Source organism: Aedes albopictus, chromosome 1 (assembly GCF_035046485.1).
Source record: "Aedes albopictus strain Foshan chromosome 1, AalbF5, whole genome shotgun sequence".
In the NCBI taxonomy this organism is placed as follows: Eukaryota; Metazoa; Arthropoda; class Insecta; order Diptera; family Culicidae; genus Aedes; species Aedes albopictus.
Genome location: NC_085136.1, coordinates 330,903,727 through 330,923,956, shown reverse-complemented (window position 1 = coordinate 330,923,956; position 20,230 = coordinate 330,903,727). Strand labels below are relative to the sequence as shown.

At 50.9% G+C, this 20,230-nt stretch overlaps 1 protein-coding gene across 1 annotated transcript in view; it reads right to left on the bottom strand.

The window, feature by feature from the left end:
* LOC109424815 (protein serrate) overlaps positions 1-20,230 on the bottom strand; it is a 170,724-nt gene that overhangs the window by 114,211 nt on the left and 36,283 nt on the right. Inside the window, exons 2-3 of the mRNA XM_062847344.1 lie at positions 7,227-7,344; positions 6,812-7,125 (exon numbers count right to left, since the gene is read on the bottom strand). Coding sequence (XP_062703328.1) covers positions 6,812-7,125; positions 7,227-7,344 — 432 coding nt within the window. The remainder of the gene's footprint in view (positions 1-6,811; positions 7,126-7,226; positions 7,345-20,230) is intronic.

Sequence of the window (20,230 nt, the reverse complement as noted above, 5' to 3'; positions counted from 1 at the left end):
ACCCCTGGCCCTTGTCGTAGCAACGAGGTCCCTCTCTGCTCTAGTACTTCACAATAAATTTCGAAACAGCCTCCGTCAGATCCAAGCAACCAACAGCAACAGCAATGTTGGAGTCGCCTACTACGCCGCATTATCAGCAACCCCAGTGCAAAATAAATGGCTCTGAACTTTCCGTTCGAATTTCGAAAATAAATAAAATCGGTGATCCCTTGCGCCTTGCGCAAAATTAATTCACCATCTTTCGTGGCCAGCTCCGCCGTGGAGTCCGGAGCAGCAGCGTCGCGTTGCAATCAATTTCCACTCATCAGCACGAGAAACCCTGGTGGACCTACAATCGCCCAGCTAGATGGCGTAGCGCCGAGGGAAAGGGGGAGACCTTATTAATTTCAGAATCCATCCAGGCCGGGCCGCATCGGGCCTGGCCAATGAGCGATCGCGCCCCACGAGGCCATGGCAAAATGAATTAAAACTGCAGCTGGCAGCATCGCATGTTTGCATCGCGTTCCTAAGCAACCAAAGCAGCAAAGTGTGGCGCGACGCGACGCGAACTAATTTTCCAATCCCAGCAGCCCAAGCCAAGCGTCATTGAACACTGAAGGAAATTTCCACGCGGAAGTTGCTGGGATGATTAACTAAATTTCAAAGAACTGAACACGAGGATACACTGAGTTACTCCGAATATCCAGAAGTTTTCCAACAAATTTAACGAGAGGATTTGTTTCAGTGCATTCGCCCCGAAGAAGTCGAAGGTGATCATATCGGAATCTGAACAGAATAGAAGAAAATGGGAGCAGGAAGGGCGGCCAGGCCACGCGGCAATGAAGACGACGACGATGATGATGGTGTTTCGAGTCGAACGGCAGCGTAAAATTTCTGCTTTATGCAACTATATTTTATATTTCATCTCTTTATTCCCCAACCGAGTTACGGTTTTCCCTGATGCGATGTGGAGCAGAACCCGGAGCACGAAAAGCAGCAGGCCATGGCTTGGGCCATGGGACGGCGACGGTTGCTGCGATGAACGAGCACGACGAGAACACGCGAAGGAGCCGAGAATTAAAAGCGCCTCTTTACACGAAAAGTTTGATTCACACAATTTTTCAGACGCGAGTGGTGGTTTTCTCGTGGGATGGAACCTGCTGGTCCCGGCTGGAGGGGGCGAAGGGTCCCAATGGAAGGGAAGGGAGGAGCAGCAGGGAACATCTGTCGGATGAGCTGAGAACAATCGGTTGCTGCACGAGATGACGACGATGACGTGTTCGATCGGCCAGAGCAGCGGAACGAACTCCAATGACCAGACCCAGTACTGGAAAGGGTTGCTGCGATCGTGGTCTCGGTCATGGACTACTTTGTTTTGATATGATGTTGAGCGGAAATTTCATGGATTTTTATAGATACAAAGTTGCTACTGGTGATGCTCCGTTCAGAAGATTCCTGGTGAAGCTCCTTTCAGAAGCTTCCTGGTGAAGCTCCTTTCAGAAGCTTCCTAATGAAGCTCCTTTAAGAAGCTTCCGGGTGAAGCGCCTTTCAGAAGCTTCCGGGTGAAGCGCCTTTCAGAAGCTTCCTGGTGAAGCTCCTTTCAGAAGCTTTCTAGTGAAGCTCCTTTCAGAAGCTTTCTGGTGAAGCTCCTTTCAGAAGCTTCGTGGTGAAGCTCCTTTCAGAAGCTTCCTGGTGAAGCTCCTTTCAGAAGCTTCCTGGTGAAGCTCCTTTCAGAAGCTTCCTGGTGAAGCTCCTTTCAGAAGCTTCCTGGTGAAGCTCCTTTCAGAAGCTTCCTGGTGAAGCTCCTTTCAGAAGCTTCCTGGTGAAGCTCCTTTCAGAAGCTTCCTGGTGAAGCTCCTTTCAGAAGCTTCCTGGTGAAGCTCCTTTCAGAAGCTTCCTGGTGAAGCTCCTTTCAGAAGCTTCCTGGTGAAGCTCCTTTCAGAAGCTTCCTGGTGAAGCTCCTTTCAGAAGCTTCCTGGTGAAGCTCCTTTCAGAAGCTTCCTGGTGAAGCTCCTTTCAGAAGCTTCCTGGTGAAGCTCCTTTCAGAAGCTTCCTGGTGAAGCTCCTTTCAGAAGCTTCCTGGTGAAGCTCCTTTCAGAAGCTTCCTGGTGAAGCTCCTTTCAGAAGCTTCCAGGTGAAGCTCCTATCAGAAGCTTCCTGGTGCAGCTCTTTTCAGAAACTTCCTGGTGAAGCTTCTTTCAGAAGCTTCCGAGTGAAGCTCCTTTCAGAAGCTTCCTGGTGAAGCTCCTTTCAGAAGCTTCCTGGTGAAGCTCCTTTCAGAAGCTTCCTGGTAAAGCTCCTTTCAGAAGCTTCGTGGTGAAGCTCCTTTCAGAAGCTTCGTGGTGAAGCTCCTTTCAGAAGCTTCGTGGTGAAGCTCCTTTCAGAAGCTTCCCAGTGAAGCTCCTTTCCGAAGCTTCCCGGTGAAGCTCCTTTCAGAAGCTTCCTGGTGAAGCTCCTTTCAGAAGCTTCCTGGTGAAGCTCCTTTCAGAAGCATCCTGGTGAAGCTCCTTTCCGAAGCTTCCGGGTGAAGCTCCTTTCCGAAACTTCCTGGTGAAGCTCCTTTCCGAAGCTTCCTGGTGAAGCTCCTTTCCGAAGCTTCCTGGGGAAGCTCCTTTCCGAAGCTTCGTGGTGAAGCTCCTTTCAGAAGCTTCGTGGTGAAGCTCCTTTCAGAAGCTTCCTGGTGAAGCTTCTTTCAGAAGCTTCCTGGTGAAGCTTCTTTCAGAAGTTTCCTGGTGAAGCTCCTTTCAGAAGCTCCCTGGTGAAGCTCCTTTCAGAAGCTCCCTGGTGAAGCTCCTTTCAGAAGCTCCCTGGTGAAGCTCCTTTCAGAAGCTTCCTGGTGAAGCTCCTTTCAGAAGCTTCCTGGTGAAGCTCCTTTCAGAAGCTTCCTGGTAAAGCTCCTTTCAGAAGCTTCGTGGTGAAGCTCCTTTCAGAAGCTTCGTGGTGAAGCTCCTTTCAGAAGCTTCGTGGTGAAGCTCCTTTCAGAAGCTTCCCAGTGAAGCTCCTTTCCGAAGCTTCCCGGTGAAGCTCCTTTCAGAAGCTTCCTGGTGAAGCTCCTTTCAGAAGCATCCTGGTGAAGCTCCTTTCCGAAGCTTCCGGGTGAAGCTCCTTTCCGAAACTTCCTGGTGAAGCTCCTTTCCGAAGCTTCCTGGTGAAGCTCCTTTCCGAAGCTTCCTGGGGAAGCTCCTTTCCGAAGCTTCCTGGTGAAGCTCCTATCAGAAGCTTCTGGTGAAGCTGCTTTCAGTAGCTTCTGGTGAAGCTCCTATCAGTAGCTTCCTGGTGAAGCTCCTTCCAGAAGCTACCTGGTGAAGCTCCTTTCAGAAGCTTCCTGGTGAAGCTCCTTTCAGAAGCTTCCTGGTGAAGCTCCTTTCAGAAGCTTCCTGGTGAAGCTCCTTTCAGAAGCTTCCTGGTGAAGCTCCTTTCAGAAGCTTCCTGGTGAAGCTCCTTTCAGTGGCTTCCTGGTGAAGCTCCTTTCAGAGGCTTCCTGGTGAAGCTCCTTACAGAGGCTTCCTGGTGAAGCTCCTTGCAGAGGCTTCCTGGTGAAGCTCCTTGCAGAGGCTTCCTGGTGAAGCTCCTTTCAGAGGCTTCCTGGTGAAGCTCCTTTCAGAGGCTTCCTGGTGAAGCTCCTTTCAGAGGCTTCCTGGTGAAGCTCCTTTCAGAAGCTTCCTGGTGAAGCTCCTTTCAGAGGCTTCCTGGTGAAGCTCCTTTCAGAGGCTTCCTGGTGAAGCTCCTTTCAGAGGCTTCCTGGTGAAGCTCCTTTCAGAGGCTTCCTGGTGAAGCTCCTTTCAGAGGCTTCCTGGTGAAGCTCCTTTCAGAGGCTTCCTGGTGAAGCTCCTTTCAGAGGCTTCCTGGTGAAGCTCCTTTCAGAGGCTTCCTGGTGAAGCTCCTTTCAGAGGCTTCCTGGTGAAGCTCCTTTCAGAGGCTTCCTGGTGAAGCTCCTTTCAGAGGCTTCCTGGTGAAGCTCCTTTTAGAGGCTTCCTGGTGAAGCTCCTTTCAGAGGCTTCCTGGTGAAGCTCCTTGCAGAGGCTTCCTGGTGAAGCTCCTTTCAGAGGCTTCCTGGTGAAGCTCCTTTCAGAGGCTTCCTGGTGAAGCTCCTTTCAGAGGCTTCCTGGTGAAGCTCCTTTCAGAGGCTTCCTGGTGAAGCTCCTTTCAGAGGCTTCCTGGTGAAGCTCCTTTCAGAGGCTTCCTGGTGAAGCTCCTTTCAGAGGCTTCCTGGTGAAGCTCCTTTCAGAGGCTTCCTGGTGAAGCTCCTTTCAGAGGCTTCCTGGTGAAGCTCCTTTCAGAGGCTTCCTGGTGAAGCTCCTTTCAGAGGCTTCCTGGTGAAGCTCCTTTCAGAGGCTTCCTGGCGAAGCTCCTTTCAGAGGCTTCCTGGTGAAGCTCCTTTCAGAGGCTTCCTGGTGAAGCTCCTTCCAGAGGCTACCTGGTGAAGCTCCTTTCAGAGGCTTCCTGGTGAAGTTCCTTTCAGAGGCTTCCTGGTGAAGCTCCTTTCAGAAGCTTTCTGGGGAGGCTCCTTTCAGAAGCTTCCTGGTGAAGCTCTTTTCAGAAGCTGCGGTGTGAAGCTCCTTTCCGAAGCTTCCGGGTGAAGCTCCTTTCCGAAACTTCCTGGTGAAGCTCCTTTCCGAAGCTTCCTGGTGAAGCTCCTTTCCGAAGCTTCCTGGGGAAGCTCCTTTCCGAAGCTTCCTGGGGAAGCTCCTTTCCGAAGCTTCCTGGTGAAGCTCCTATCAGAAGCTTCCTGGTGAAGCTCCTTTCAGAAGCTTCCTGGTGAAGCTCCTTTCAGAAGCTTCCTGGTGAAGCTCCTTTCAGAAGCTTCCTGGTGAAGCTCCTTTCGGAAGCTTCTGATGAAGCTCCTTTCAGAAGTTTCCTGGTGAAGCTCCTTTCAGAAGCTTCCGGGTGAAGCTCCTTTAAGAAGCTTCCTGGTGAAGCTCCTTTCAGAAGCTTCCTGGTGAAGCTCCTTTCAGAAGCTTCCTGGTGAAGCTCCTTTCAGAAGCTTCCTGGTGAAGCTCCTTTCAGAAGCTTCCTGGTGAAGCTCCTTTCAGAAGCTTCCTGGTGAAGCTTCCTGGTGAACTTCCTTTCGGAAGCTTCCGAGTGAAGCTCCTTTCAGAAGCTTCCGAGTGAAGCTCCTTTCAGAAGCTTCCGAGTGAAGCTCCTTTCAGAAGCTTCCGAGTGAAGCTCCTTTCAGAAGCTTCCGAGTGAAGCTCCTTTCAGAAGCTTCCGAGTGAAGCTCCTTTCAGAAGCTTCCGAGTGAAGCTCCTTTCAGAAGCTTCTGAGTGAAGCTCCTTTCAGAAGCTTCTGAGTGAAGCTCCTTTCAGAAGCGTCCTGGTGAAGCTCCTTTCAGAAGCGTCCTGGTGAAGCTCTTTTCAGAAGCGTCCTGGTGAAGCTCCTTTCAGAAGCGCCCTGGTGAAGCTCCTTTCAGAAGCGTCCTGGTGAAGCTCCTTTCAAAAGCTTCCTGGTGCAGCTCCTTTCAGAAGCTTCCTGGTGAAGCTCCTTTCAGAAGCTTCCTGGTGAAGCTCCTTTCGGAAGCTTCCTGGTGAAGCTCCTTTCAGAAGCTTCCTGGTGAAGCTCCTTTCAGAAGCTTCCTGGTGAAGCTCCTTTCAGAAGCTTCCTGGTGAAGCTCCTTTCAGAAGCTTCCTGGTAAAGCTCCTTTCAGAAGCTTCCTGGTGAAGCTCCTTTCAGAAGCTTCCTGGTGAAGCTCCTTTCAGAAGCTTCCTGGTGAAGCTCCTTTCAGAAGCTTCCTGGTGAAGCTCCTTTCAGAAGCTTCCTGGTGAAGCTCCTTTCAGAAGCTTCCTGGTGAAGCTCCTTTCAGAAGCTTCCTGGTGAAGCTCCTTTCAGAAGCTTCCTGTTGAAGCTCCTTTCAGAAGCTTCCTGGTGAAGCTCCTTTCAGAAGCTTCCTGGTGAAGCTCCTTTCAGAAGCTTCCTGGTGAAGCTCCTTTCAGAAGCTTCCTGGTGAAGCTTCTTCCAGAAGCTTCCTGGTGAAGCTCCTTTCAGAAGCTTCCTGGTGAAGCTCCTTTCAGAAGCTTCCTGGTGAAGCTCCTTTCAGAAGCTTCCTGGTGAAGCTCCTTTCAGAAGCTTCCTGGTGAAGCTCCTTTCAGAAGCTTCCTGGTGAAGCTCCATTCAGAAGCTTCCTGGTGAAGCTCCATTCAGAAGCTTCCTGGTGAAGCTCCTTTCAGAAGCTTCCTGGTGAAGCTCCTTTCAGAAGCTTCCTGGTGAAGCTCCTTTCAGAAGCTTCCTGGTGAAGCTCCTTTCAGAAGCTTCCTGGTGAAGCTCCTTTCAGAAGCTTCCTGGTGAAGCTCCATTCAGAAGCTTCCTGGTGAAGCTCCATTCAGAAGCTTCCTGGTGAAGTTCCATTGAGAAGCTTCTGGTGAAACTCCTTTCAGAAGCTTCTGGTGAAACTCCTTTCAGAAGCTTCTGGTGAAACTCCTTTCAGAAGCTTCTCTGCCCATGATCGCATAACTGTCCCATATGAATAGGAAAACCAGCAAATATGGGACTGATATGCGATCATAGGCAGTTCTGGTGAAGCTCTTTTCAGAAGCTTCCTGGTGAAGCTCCTTTCAAAAGCTTCTGAAAAGAACTTCACCAGAAAGCTTCTGAAAGGAGTTTCACCAGAAGCTTCTGAAAGAAGCTTACCAGAAAGTGAAATATCTAAACTAAACGAAATCTTTATAGAACACGAGTACGCAAAGACGCGTTCTTTCGGAACAAATATCAAAGCAGGCTTTATCATAAAAGACATCATCGCCTACTTTGCCGCAAAAAAGCGACAAACACCCTGTTGCCAACGCTTGCTTTGATTACCGAAAAAAAAGAAAACAAAACCAAAACAAAAATGACTCACCGTCCACCGGAACGTGAAGGGCAGCGTGACCCGGCCGACTTCCGAGTCGGACAGGACGAAACTGGACCCGCCGAGGGTCGGCGTGCTGGCATTCCCGAAGGCACACCCGTACATGGCCGACGCCGCCGCCGTCGTTTGCGGTTCGTCGGCCAGCAGCAGGGCTTCCGCTGCTGCTGCCGCTGCACCACCACCCTGCTGCTGCTGCTGCTTTTGTTGCGCCTGCTTTTTCAGCAGCTGCTGCTGGCCACTGGCCGACGTCGTGCCCTGGTACTCTTTGAGGCACAACCGAAACGCCGTTGCACATGCCGGACATCCTATCGAAAGAGAAGAGCGAGAGACACGGAAGGTTAGAACTAACCGCAGCCTACTTCGTTTCTGTGGTGGTTCGGTTCAGGGGGTGACATCCGAGACTTACCGGTTGTTTGTGTTCGCTGCTTCGCCGCCGGCAGACCGCAGCAGTATCCGGACAGAAGATGGCTATCGGTGTTGGCTATCTCCAGAATTTGCATCTCGAAGAAGCCCGATGAGGAAGCCTGAAAGGAGAAAAAAAAAGAATCAACCGATTAGTCGACGCGTCACAACAGACAGGGCTGAGCTGAACTGAAAGAAAGCGAGGAGAAAGGCAGGGGAGAGACACTCCCGAGAGCGAAAAAAAAATGGTTATTAATTTTTTATCTCGCCAACCCCAAAACGGCCACAGTCCCCGCATTTCCCCGCAACAACGGGGAAGAAAAGCGGTGATTATTTATGCGACGACCATCAAGATTGGTATCGCTTAAAATGCCCACCAATTCAAGAGAAAAATCGTTATTTATTACGCCGCAATTAATTAGCCAATAATTACAGATATTAACCTTAATCAGCTTCGCGGTTGCCGCAGCAACCGCAGTGGCACTCCGTGCGTGTGTGCGTTTGCTTGTTTTCTTCATTGTTTCGTCACCATCGTTGACGATGATGCTGCGACTGCGCCGAAGCGCAGCAGGCGTGGAGAAAATTTGTGTCATCGCGTTGCGATCGTCGAAACCGAAGCCCTGCGCCGATCGATTCCCGAACCCTGTACTTAACGGTCGCGATGCGACGCGACATCATCATTATTTTTCACGGCCTTCTGCGCGAGACCGAGAGCGCGACGCGAGCCAAAATCGTCGCGATCCCGCCCTTTCGGGGCGGACTGTCCTCAAGGCCTACTGCTCGACTCGTTACGGTTATTATATTTTGGCATGAAGCGGGCAATTTAAAAATTTCGTCGTTGACTCGCTGGTGACGAATTCGATGGCTACTTCTTTGCTGCACATGTATCAATTAGTCAAGGTTAAGAGCGGCCTCTTCGGCGGCCGCTCTTGGATCGTTCCGTCGCGTCGGTATAGGTGATTGAGCAAAATTTTCCCAGACGCATACACGGCGGCGAGCAAACGAGCGAGCGGCGCAGCGGCAACGGCAAGGTAATAATGATGAGGTGTGATGATTTCATTATTCAAATTAAGAGCTTCAGCCAGCCGCCAGAGCATCATCGAATCGAGCGAGCGAGCGAGTGAGTGAGCAAAGTGAAGTGAAGTGAGTGGTTTTCGCTTTCAGTTTCGATCGGTCGGATATTGTTTCTGTTTTGCGGCAGCCTAATTTGGGCAGCTGATTTGGATGGATGCCTCAGCCGTCCCGGCTGTGGCCGGGATCGATCGATGTTTACTCTCACGCCAAGCGACTTTGCCATTTTTGGGGGTGAGCAGTAGGCATTTGCAATTTTAAATGGCTTTTGAGTGGTTTGGAACAGTGGGCTGGCTGCTGCGATCTACGCTTGCTACGATCTCTCGGCCGCCGGGCGACTGGATTTTGATGGATTACGCGAGGACGGATTAGAGGGCGCTTCAGGATAAAGCCAATTGAGGACGAATTTAGTAAGTATGCAGATGAAGACGGAGAGACGCTTCGTTTTATGGAGTGACTAGCGAGCGGATGAGCCGCGTTAGTTGCGTAACGGAGGCAAATTTTTCTGGTGATTGATGGACGACGTTGGACGCGTCGTATTGGAGGAGCCCCGAAATCTGGGACGGAATTCATTATCGTGGATGTGACGGGTAGCTTTTTTGCTATGTCAGAAAACAACAGCGCGTCATCTTCAGCGCAGCCGGTGATGGATTGATATCGTGGGAAGACCGGCGCAAAGTCGGTCATGGAAAACGGCGAGCATTGCATAACTGGAGGTTTTGAAACCAAGTCTTAAAAACTTGGAATAATTTCAATAACAGCTTTCCAGAAACCATCTGGAGAGCTTCCCTGAAGCCTTACGAAGTACTTCTCAGAAGCCTTAGAAACAGCCTCCCAGAAGCGTTTGAAAGAGCTTCCTAGAAGCCTTCGACAGAGCCTTCTCAGAAGCCTTTGAAATGGACTTCCAAAAACGCCCAAAAGAGCGTCCCAGAAGCCTACTAAGGACTTCCCCTGAAGCCTTTAGAACAGCCTTCCCGAAGCACCTGAAAAAGCTACTTAGACGCCTTTGGAAGAGCTTCTTGGAAGCCTTTGAAAGAGTCTTCCAGAAGTGCTCGAAAAAGCTTCCCAAAAGTGTTTGAAAAGGCTTTCCAGAAGCTTTTGGAAGAGTTTCCCAGAAGCCTTTGAAAGAGTCCCTCAGAAGCCTTCGGAAGGGCTTCCCAGAAGCCTTGGGAAGAGCCTTCCAGAAGTATTTCAAAGAGCTTCCTAAAAGCCTACGGCAGAGCCCTCCCAGAAGCTATTGAAAGAGCCATCCCAAAGCCTTCGGAAGTGCTTCCTAGAAGACTTTGGAGAAAGTGTTCGGAGGAGCGTCACAGAAACCTTTGAAAGAGCCTTCCGGAAGCGTCCGAAGGAGTTTACCAGAAGCCTTTAGTAGAGCCTTCCGGAAGCGTTCAGAAGAGCTTCCCAGAATCCTTAGAAAGTGCCATCCTGAAGTGTTCGAAAAAGCTTCCTAGAAGTCCTTGGATGACCCAACCAACAGCCTTTGGAAGAGTCACCCAGAAGCCTTCAGAAGAGTTTCCCAGAAGCCTTGGGGTAGGTTCTTTCGAAAGCGTTCGGAAGAGCTTTCCAGAAGCCTTCGAATGAGCTTCGCAGAAGCCTTCGGAACAGCTTCCCAGAAGCCATCGGAAGAGCTTCCCAGAAGCCTTCGGAAGAGTTTCCCTGAAGCCTTCGGAAGAGCTTCCCTGAAGCCTTCGAAAGAGCTTCCCAGAAGCCTTCGGAAGAGTTTCCAAGAAATGTGCGGAAGAGCTTCGCAGAAGCCTTCGGAACAGCTTCTCAGAAGCCATCGGAAAAGCTTCCCAGAAGCCTTCGGAAGAGTTTCCCTGAAGCCTTCGGAAGAGCTTCCCAGAAGCCATTGGAAGAGTTTCCAAGAAATGTGCGGAAGAGCTTCCCTGAAGCCTTCGGAAGAGCTTCCTAGAAGCCTTCGAAAGAGCTTCCAAGAAGCCATCGGAAGAGCTTCCAAGAAATGTTTGGAACAGCTTCCCAGAAGCCATCGAAAGAGCTTCCCAGAAGCCATCGAAAGAGTTTCCCAGAAGCCTTTGGAAGAGCTTCCCAGAAGCCTTTGGAAGAGCTTCACAGAAACCTTCGGAGTTTTCTTCCAGAAGCCATCGGAAGAACTTCCCAGAAGCCATCGGATGAGCTTCCCATAAGCCTTAACATGAGCTTCTAAGAAGCCTTCGGAAGAGCTTCCCAGAAGCCATCGGAAGAACTTCCTAGAAGCCTACGGAAGAGCTTTCCAGAAGCCATCGGAAGAGCTTCACAGAAGCCTTCGGAAGTGCTTCCCAGAAGCCTTCGGAAGTGCTTCCCAGAAGCCTTCGGAAGAGCTTCTCAAAAGCCTTCGGAAAGGCATCCCAGAAGTTTTCGGAAGAACTTCCCAGAAGCCTTCTGAAAGGCTTCCTCAAAGTTTTCGGAAGAGCTTGCCAGAAGCCTTCGAAAGAGCTTTACAGAAGCCATCGAAAGAGCTTCCCAGAAGCCTTCGGAAAAGCTTCCCAGAAGCCTTTGTAAGAGCTTCCCAGAAGAAATGGAAAGAGTCTCCAGATGCCTTCGGAAGAGCTTCCCAGAAACCTTAGGAAGAGCCTTCCAGAAGGGTTTCAAATGGCTTCTTAGAAGTCTTTGGAAGATTTTCCCAGAAACCTTAGGAAGAGCCTTCCAGAAGAGCTTCTGGAAGGGTTCAGATCTTCCTAGAAGTTCTCAGAAGAGCTTCCTAGAAGCTGTCGGTCGAGCTTCCTAGATGCTCTCGGAAGCTCTTGGAAAAGCATCGCAGTAGTCCGCAGAATAGCTAACCAGAAGTCCTCGGGAAAACTTGAAATAAGCCGCAGGAACCTTGACAGAGCATCAAAGACGCCTTGGGAGGAGCCTCTGGAAGGTTTTTTCAGAAGCCGTAAGAAAGAGCATACAGAAACCCTTCGGAAGAGGTTACAAAAAACTCCTGAAGGGCTTCCTGATGTTTCTAAAGGTCATTCAGAAGAGTCTTAACTGTCGTCCACAGAAAAAAAAGCCTTTCAGAGATGTTCCACGGAAAAAGCTGAAACAGATGTCCGTTTATCACTCAATCTGCTGTCAAGTTTGACGTTCCAATGCGTCAGTCTCCAAGCACCTTAATTGACACGAATTTCGCTTGAATGTTTAGGAAATAAAAACCCCAAATATTGATGAAAGTAATCTTCATCGCAGCAGCTCCGTGGAATGTATTCATTCAAATACATTCCGTTTGCTGCGGCGACGGCGGCCTAGGCCTTATCGCGAACCGTCAATCTCAGCAGGCTGGAGTCCCTCGTCTAGCGCTGCGCCCCCGCCCGCACCCGCACCCGTCGCGATCGAATGATGTATGACGAAGTCATTAAAAACGCCAAAACGGCTTGTCGCTCGGCTCACAACACCCACACTTTCTCCTTCGCATCTAATGACGACGCCTCTATTCACATACCGATTCTCCCTCGAGCTCACTCGCTCCCGAGCGTCCGCTTTGTCTCTCTGTTCCTCTGCGATTGATGGATTTTATTGCTCTATCCTCGTCCCCGTCCAACGATCGTAGTCGGCGGCGATGTTTACGATTGCGATGACAACCGCGCGCGACTCGCGTCGCGTCCCAAAGCCTGCTTGGATCCCCTTCGAATGTGTCTTCTTCTTTCGGACGGCCGATTCTTTCAGAAAAGTTTAGAAAGCTCCCAAATCGGACAAAAACTGTGCCATAAATCTCCAATTAGGACGCGCCGCCTCGAAGGAATTCTAGACTGTAGTGTGTGCAATAAAAAGAACCGAATGCCGGACGAAATTCAATCTGACATTTTGTACGAGTCAGTGTGGGATGGGCGACGCGTTGACAACGAAAATCGCACTGGTGAAACCCGACTCTTCGCCGCGCAACAGAGCGATTACACAAATCTCTTTTATTGTCAAGGAGCGCCTCAGGCGTCTCCCTCGCTTCCGCTCCTCATCGGAGCCATCCGCAAGACTTCGTGGATTAGCCGAAAAGTTGCTAAAATTTCGACCGTCCCGGGTAACTTGATCGAGGCGAAAAGGGCGTTCTTTCACCGTCGGGTCCGTCGGTGTCCGCCGGTCTCAGTGTGCTGTGCTTGTGCATGTTCCGCGTCCGCGTCATGTTCGTCGTGTGACTCGGGTCCGGTGGTCGCGCGAAGCCGAGATTGCAGCAGGTCGCCATGACAACCGCGGACCGAAGAATGCCGTAGCTGTAATGCGTTTCGTTTCACACAAGCACAAGCATGGATTGTGGAGTCGCCCCGCTTCGGCACCTCGGAGTGACCGTTTGGTCGCGCTTCATTGCGCAACAATTGAGCACCGAAGAACGCTCCCTTCCCGCGAATGGTCATAGCTCATTTCCAGGAGAATTCGTAATTTGTGTGACACTGCGGGGCTTCTTCCGACGGCAAGAAGCAAGTTCCCTTCTTATGGAGAATTTCTACGGACTGGACGGAGCTCTTGGATCAGACGCGCACGGCGACGCAGCAAAGAGAGAAGTAATTTAACGCTTGCTTTACTTTATTGTCGCGTTATGAGAGCTCTGGCTTGGTGGCAGCCAGCCGACGACCAGTTCTTAATTTTCGCTCCTTCGATTCACTTTAATTGCCATTGTGGGAAATGACCACCACCGGACCGGGACCGGGACGCAGACGACACCGAGACCGGTACAGTCCCCGACGTCGTCGCACTTGGAAGCGCGCAGTAATTTCATTTTGCTTCGTCGCACTCATACGTGCAGATCATGGCAGGCGGTGGCGGAGTCGTGTCCAAGGCGATAGAGTTGTCGTCGTTGCCTGTGGCAACCAGTCGTCGGTCGCCGTCGGCTAAGCATTCGCCCAAGCGTCCGACGAAAATCAAAACAAAGATGAGATAAAACTGTGAAAATCACAGTCCGGTTGTGGAATTTATTACATTACGCGCTCTCTTGCTGGGTCATAAACGCCGCTCGTTCGCCGTCGTTCTACAACAATGTAAGCCGTTGTAATGTTGCGTTTATTGTGCGACCTGATCGTAGGTGTGAGTTTTCGAGTGTTCGAACGACCGTGAAAGTGAACGAATCGCCGCTACCATCGCGCTGTCAATTCTGTCAATTGTCTGTCAAATCTGTCACCGTCCGAACAATTCCTCAGAGCCTTCGCTGACTGTTTTCAGTGAATGGTTTTGGGGAATTCCGACTGTCTGATAAGGCGCGCCTACAAGCGTCCCCTTATCAGCACGTGCTTCCAGCACCCGAAGTTCTATTTAAAGCCGCCCATTCAGAAATGCGGTAGTCTACAACCGGCGGCGGCAGTTTGCGCCGCCTCTGTCAACACCCCAATAAACCGTTCCGGATCGGGTCCGTGGCCGTGGGAACTGATCCAAATGACAGGGCGAAACGAAGGCGGTGACGCCACCCCGTGGTCATAAATCTGCCCCTGGAAATCACCGTTCAACTCGTCATAAAACGTGTCTAACTGAAAGCGCGGATCGCGGATTACGCCAGCCGCCACTCGCTTCACATTAACATTCACAGCGCCAATTAAAGCCTTAAGCCCCGGACCGATTTACGAAGTGACAAATGGCCGCATCTTTTCGTTTTTCCCGTCCGAACGCGAGCAGTAGGCGGGGGCGTAACACCGCCAGGAAATTCGCAAGCATCCGCTTGATCCCACTGACTGCAATTGCCAGAAACTGGGTTACTACGATCCCCAAATTTGCCGTTTTAATCCCTCTGGTTCGCGCTGTGCGAATGGTATGCAAATTCACCGCCGGTTCGCGGAAAGTCGCACAAGTGCAATCGCCGCCGCCCGGCGATGGGTGTGAGAGCGAAAACTTGATCGGACGTGTCGCGCGCAACGCCAGAAATTCCCACCGTAGTGGTCGCAGCAGCAGCCAGTGCCCAGTACCGCGCGATCGACCCGGGCGAACCGGTTTCTGGTACCGACGCGCCGCGCTACGCTGCAACGTAATTTAAATAAACAAACAGTTATTTATTTATTATTAATTAACTTACAGGCATATGCGCTTTAAGTATGTGTGATTTTTCAAGAGTCAATAAAGCAAAAGTAAGCCGATCCGATCGAAGTAGCCGCGTCGGCGAGGCGAGGCACGGATTAGGCGGCGGAGCCCGCGGAGAATTGGTTCGAATCGAAGTAGGCAGGTTGCGCTGCCTGCCGACACCGTTGCCACACACGACGATTGTCGACCAGGCGGACGATGGACGGAAGCGGGAGCGGGTTCTGCAAAGAAGGCGACGAAGTCCAGGGAGGGACCATTGCAATGCAATGCGCTGCGCTGCAATGGTTGATTGAGGAAGAGAGGTGATGAATGTGGTTCAAGCGAGGAGTTCACAGCGCGTTCCGTTACGTCATGGTGAATGGGTTTTCGGCGTGGAGTGGATTCTCATCGATTAAGGCGAAGCCGAACGGTAACGATCGGTGATGTGGTTAACAGCAATCAATGACATAATTGAAGTCATTTGGGTGTGACCTACGAGGGTGGCGAAATTGAATCTCTGAGGTTTCCAAGAGGGGAATTCAGGAGAAGGGTGGATGCACTTCATCGAATTTACAAAAATAAGTCGCTTGATTTTGCGAAGTCGTGCATGATAGACTTCTCAGGACTGTTCTTACGAGGACTTCAAGGAGCACTTCAGGACTACTGATGAAGCACATTAGTTATTTCTAGTGGCGTTTCCTACTGAAACTCCGAGCAAAACTCCTTCAGAAGCTTCTGGTCCGTTGTTCTAGATAGAGCATTGTTTACATGGTCAACAAGGCGACCAGTTCTGGTTCCACGTCCGGTCAGAGGAGGCCGGCACCGTCAGTAACATCCAGCGAAGATACCGAAGAGAGAATTTTTCGACCAACCGTCGATCGTCGAAGATCCGCGTCGGCTGATAAACGTGTGACAAAGGGAGATGGCGCCGAAGTTTGACAACAGAAAACACAAGAAGGAGATGGATGACTTGGAGGCTCGGAAGGACACCATATTCAACAACGCCCTGGAAGAAGTAGAAGATGATCCGATGAACATAACGCCATTTCTGATGAAAGTCTATTCCAAGAAGCTAGAGCCGCACTAGCAAGAGTACGACACAGTTCACCGAAAAGTGCAGGAAGCGACACTACCGTCGAAGTTAGAGGACCAGGATGAAATGCAAACGTCCAGCATACCGAAGCCATGGAGCGGATCGAATGGCTCTCCACGAAGTTGACTGCCGCTGGAACTCTTGAAATTGGAAGTGGCAGTCCCTAGATAATCGTCCAGCAACGACCACTGCGAGCTACCATTCCCAGTTTCGATGAAAAGGTGGACACCCAGCAATTGCCGACACCCAGCAGGTCTAGCAGACCTTCTGGAGCTGAAACCGATGGCGAAAAGGTCTAGAGTACCAAGGCATTGAAGTCGACTGGACAACAAGCTGTGCGAAAGGACCCAGGAACATGGTGAGCTGCCTGAATTCGACAAGACGACAGTGTTTCTGCAGAGTGAATTCCAGGTGTTGAAGAGATTCTAGAACCGATACCGGGCGTTTACGAAAGAAGTCAACAAGGAAGTCGTCCAACATGAAGTTAGCAAGCCAGAAGGAGCATACTGCAACGCCGTCAAGCGTTCCCAGGCAAGTCTCCTATTCGACGTGGACAACAGCGCAACGCGTCGATAAGATTAAGGAGCACCATAAGCTTCAGCATGAAGATCAGAGGACAGTGGCAGAGAAGTTCGAGCAATCGATGCAGAAAGTGAGCAAAACTGCAGGCTTCGCCAAGCAGTCGAATTCAGGTACACTGCCTTCTCAACGATGGTCGAATACCTAAGGTAACCGGAGTCATTTCAACGACCCAGCTGAATATTTCTAAGTGGCTGTTACCGACTCTTGTATTCTTGGCTGATCCCGAGTTCAATACGCCTGGCCAAATTGGCATGCTAATGGGAGTATCCTACCTCCAACGACTGCTCTCATCGGGAAGAATACAGCGCTTCGAGAGGACTTGCGGTATCCACAGGAGACGTAGTTGGGCTGGGTAGTCTCTGATGACGTCGAGGACCTACAGAGCGTCCAGTAGTGTTACACCGTTGAGGAAGTCAACGATGCAGATCAACTCTCGAGCCAGGAACAGTACGAGAACAAGTTCCTGGCTATCTGCCGTCGAGACGACATCGGCAGGTACGTTGTGTCACTGCTATTCATCTGCTGAGAGACAACCGAGAGCTATCTCCGTGAAGCTTCTGTACAACAAGTTCATCAAAGACTACGCGAAGCCCAAAGGCATCTACGCCCGTCCAGCTCTTGTGCAAAGCTTCCCGTCGTATTCGTTGCATCAACGAAGGCTCTGATGTCGCTCTACGTCTACACTAAGTTCTGCTGGTAGGAGCAACTTCAACTTTCAATGACTTCTGGAAAGCTTTTCCAAACGCTTCTGGTAAGTCATTTTGGAACGCTTTCGGATAACGCTTCCAAAAGCATCTGGGAAGCTCTATCGAACGCTTCCAGAAGGCTCTTTCAAAGGCTTTTGGAAAGTTCTTTCGAAGGCTTCTTGGAAACTCTTCCGAACGCTTTCAGAAGGCTTCTGGGAAGCTCTTCAAACGGGTTATGGGAAGCTCTTCCTAAGGCTTCTGGGATGCTTTTCCGAAGGCTTCTGGGACGCTCTTCAAACGGCTTCTGAGAAGCATTTCAGAAGGCTTCTGGGAAGCGCTTTTAAGCGCTTCAGAAAGGCTTCCAAAGGCTTCTGAGAAGCTCTTCCGAAGGTTTCTGGGATCTTCCGAAGGCTTCTGGAAAGCTCTTCCGAAGTCTTCTGGGAAGCTCTTCCGATTGCTTTTGGAAAGCTCTTCCGAAGGCTTCTGGGACGCGCTTCAGAAAGGCTTCCAAAGGCTTCTAGGAAGCTCTTCCGAAGGATTCTGGGAAGCTCTTCCGATGACTTCTGGGAATCTCTTCCAACGGCATCTGAGAAGCTCTACCGAAGCCTTCTGGGAAGCTCTTCTAAAGGCATCTGGAAAGGTCTTCCAAAGGCTTCTGGGAAGCTCTTCCGAAGGCTTTTGAGAAGCACTTCCGAAGGCTTCTGGGAAGCTTTGTCGAAGGCTTCTTAAAAGCTCTTCCGAAGGCTTCTGGTGAGCTCTTCCGAATGCTTCTGGGAAGCTCTCCCGAAGGCTTCTGGCAAGCTCTTCCAAAGGCTTCTGGGAAGCTCTTTCGAAGGCTTCTGGGAAGCTCTTCCGATTGCTTCTGGGAAGCTCATTCGAAAGCTTCTGAGAAGCTCATCCGAAGGCTTTCAGGAACCTCTTCCGAAGGCTTCCGGGAAGCTCTTTCGAAGGCTTCTGGAAAGCTCTTCTAATGGCTTCTGAGAAACTCTTCCGAAGGCTTGTGGGACGCTCTTACGATGGCTTCTGGGAAGCTCTACCGAAGGCTTCTGGGAAGCTCTTCCGAAGGCTTCTGGGTAGTTCTTCCGAAGGCTTCTGGGATGCTCTTTAAATGGCTTCTGGGAAGCTCTCCCGAAGGCTTCTGGGAAGCTCTTCCGAAGGCTTCTGGGAAGCTCTTCCGAAGGCTTCTGGGAAGCTCTTCCGAAGGCTTGTGGGAAGCTCTTCCGAAGGCTTCTGGGAAACTGTTTTGCAGGCTTCTGGGAAGCTCTCCCGAAGGCTTCTGGGAAGCTCTTCCGAAGGCTCCTAGGAAGCTCTTCCGAAGGCTTCTGGGAAGCTCTTCCGAAGGCTTCTGGGAAGCTCTAGCTTAATCTTCTGGGAAACGCTTCCGATGGCTTCTGGGAAGCTCTTCCAAAGGTTTCAGGTAAGCTCTTCCGATGGCTTCTGGTAAACTTTTCCGGTGGGTTCTGGTAGGCACTTCCGATTACTTCTGGGAAGCTCTTGCGAGTGCTTCTGGTAAGCTGGCGTCTGGGAAGCTCTTCCAAAAGCTTCTAGGAAGCTCTTCCGGAGGCTCTGGGAAGCTTTTCCAAAAGCTTCTGGGAAGCCCTTCCGATGGCTCATCCAAAGGCTTTGTGGAAACTCTTCCGAAGGCTTCCGGGGAGCTCTTTCGAAGGCTTCCGGGAAGCTCTTCTGAAGGCTTCCGGGAAGCTCTTCCGACGGCTTCCGGGAAGCTCTTCCGAAGGCTTCTGGGAAGCTCTTCCGATGGCTTCTGGGAAGCTCTCTGAAGGCTTCCGAGCAGCTCTTCTGAAGGCTTCTGGTAAGCTCTTCCAAAGGCTTCTAGGAAGCTCTTCCAAAGGCTTCTGGGAAGCTCTTCCGAAGGCTTCTGGGAAGCTCTCCCAAAGGCTTCTGGGAAGCACTTCCGAAGTCTTATGGGAAGTTCTTCCGAAGGCTTCTGGGAAGCTCTTCTGAAGGCTTCTGAGAAGCTGATCTGAAGGCTTATGGAAAGCTCTTCCGAAAGCTTCTAGGAAGCTCTTCCGGGAAGCTCTTCTGAAGGCTTCTGCGAAGCTCTTCCGAAGGCTTCTGGGAAGCCTTTCGAACGCTTCTGGCAAGCCCTTACGAACGCTTTCGAATGCCTCTTCCAAAACTATCTGAGAAGCTCCTCCGAAGGCTTCTGGGAAGCTCCTCCAAAAGGCTTCTGGGAAGCTTCTCCGAAGCCTTCTGGGAAGCTATTCCGAAGGCTTCTGGGAAGCTCTACCGAAGGCTTCTGGGAAGCTCTACCGAAGGCTTCTGGGAAGCACTTCTGAAGGCTTCTGGGAAGCTGATCCAAAAGCTTCTGGGAAGCTCATTCGAAGGCCTCTGGAAGCTCCTTTGAAGGCTTCTGGGAAGCTCTTCCGAAGGCTTCTTGGAAGCTCTTCCGAAGGCTTCTGGGAAGCTGTACCGAAGGCTTCTGGGAAGCTCCTTTGAAAGTTTCTGGAAAGCTCTTTCGAAGGCTTCTGGAAGCTCTTCCGAAAGCTTCTGGGAAGCTCTTCCGAAGGTTTCAGATAAACTTTCCCGAAGGCTTCTGGGAAGCTCTTCTGGAAGGTTCTTCAAAGACTTTTGGGAAGCTATTCCAAAGGTTTCTAGTAATGCTTCGACAATCCTTTTAATTAGTCAATTTCAACTGTCGAAGGCATTTCAACCATGCGAATCGGTTCCCACAGTACACGATACAGCCTCCACCCCAATTGAGTTATTTTACGATCACCCGTCGGCGGCGGGGCGGGCGACAGTTGCTCGGATTGTCACAGTTTATATCGCTGTTTTGCATGTGTCTCAGCAATCGCCTGCTTCGATCGAACCACAACCATCTTCTTCATCTTTATCGATCCTCTTGTTTCTCTGACAATCGATGAGACAAAGCGACGATGGCGGGCAACGACGGACGATGACATCATCCCTTCCAGGAAATTCTTGACCGTCCGGACTCGGGTGAACCGAACGCATGCATTTCTCTACGACGGTGTGGTCTTCCTTCGGTGGCCGTTAATTGGCCTTTGCGCGAGATCATTTGACTGCCGACTTGTCGCAGCAGCGATCGTTAACATTGATCGGGTCGAGAGTAGAGAGCAGAGCTTGGCTTGCTTGGATCCCTCCCAGTCGCTAATTAGGAAATTATTCATCGACTGGCGATGGTGGTGTTCCGGATTCGATCAGATCAGACGAACGGGGATCGGATCGCGGAGGTGGCCGAAGGGGAAACAGATCAATATTTGGACAAGCATCGAAGCATGCGTGTTAATTGGGTTGAAGTCTCGGTCGTCTACGGCGTCGTTCGCCGGCGGAATTTATGGTTCATTTAATTCAATTTTCGACGAATTAACAGGCGGACTCATAATGAGACCACCGAATTTCACACGGCCCCATCGAAGGTGGCCGACAGACGGGAGGCGACGATTTTGCATCTGTAACGTCAATGTGATCGACGACACTAGGTGGCGATAATGATCTCGGGCGGTGGCTTTCGGTGCGCGAATCATCGCAATGGTATTTGAAGTTGGCAGCTCGGTTCGTGAGAAATTGCTCCGAGGGATTTGGCCAAGACCGGAAGCATTGATCATTGCTGAGTTTACGGTTGTTTCGCTAGAAGAATTG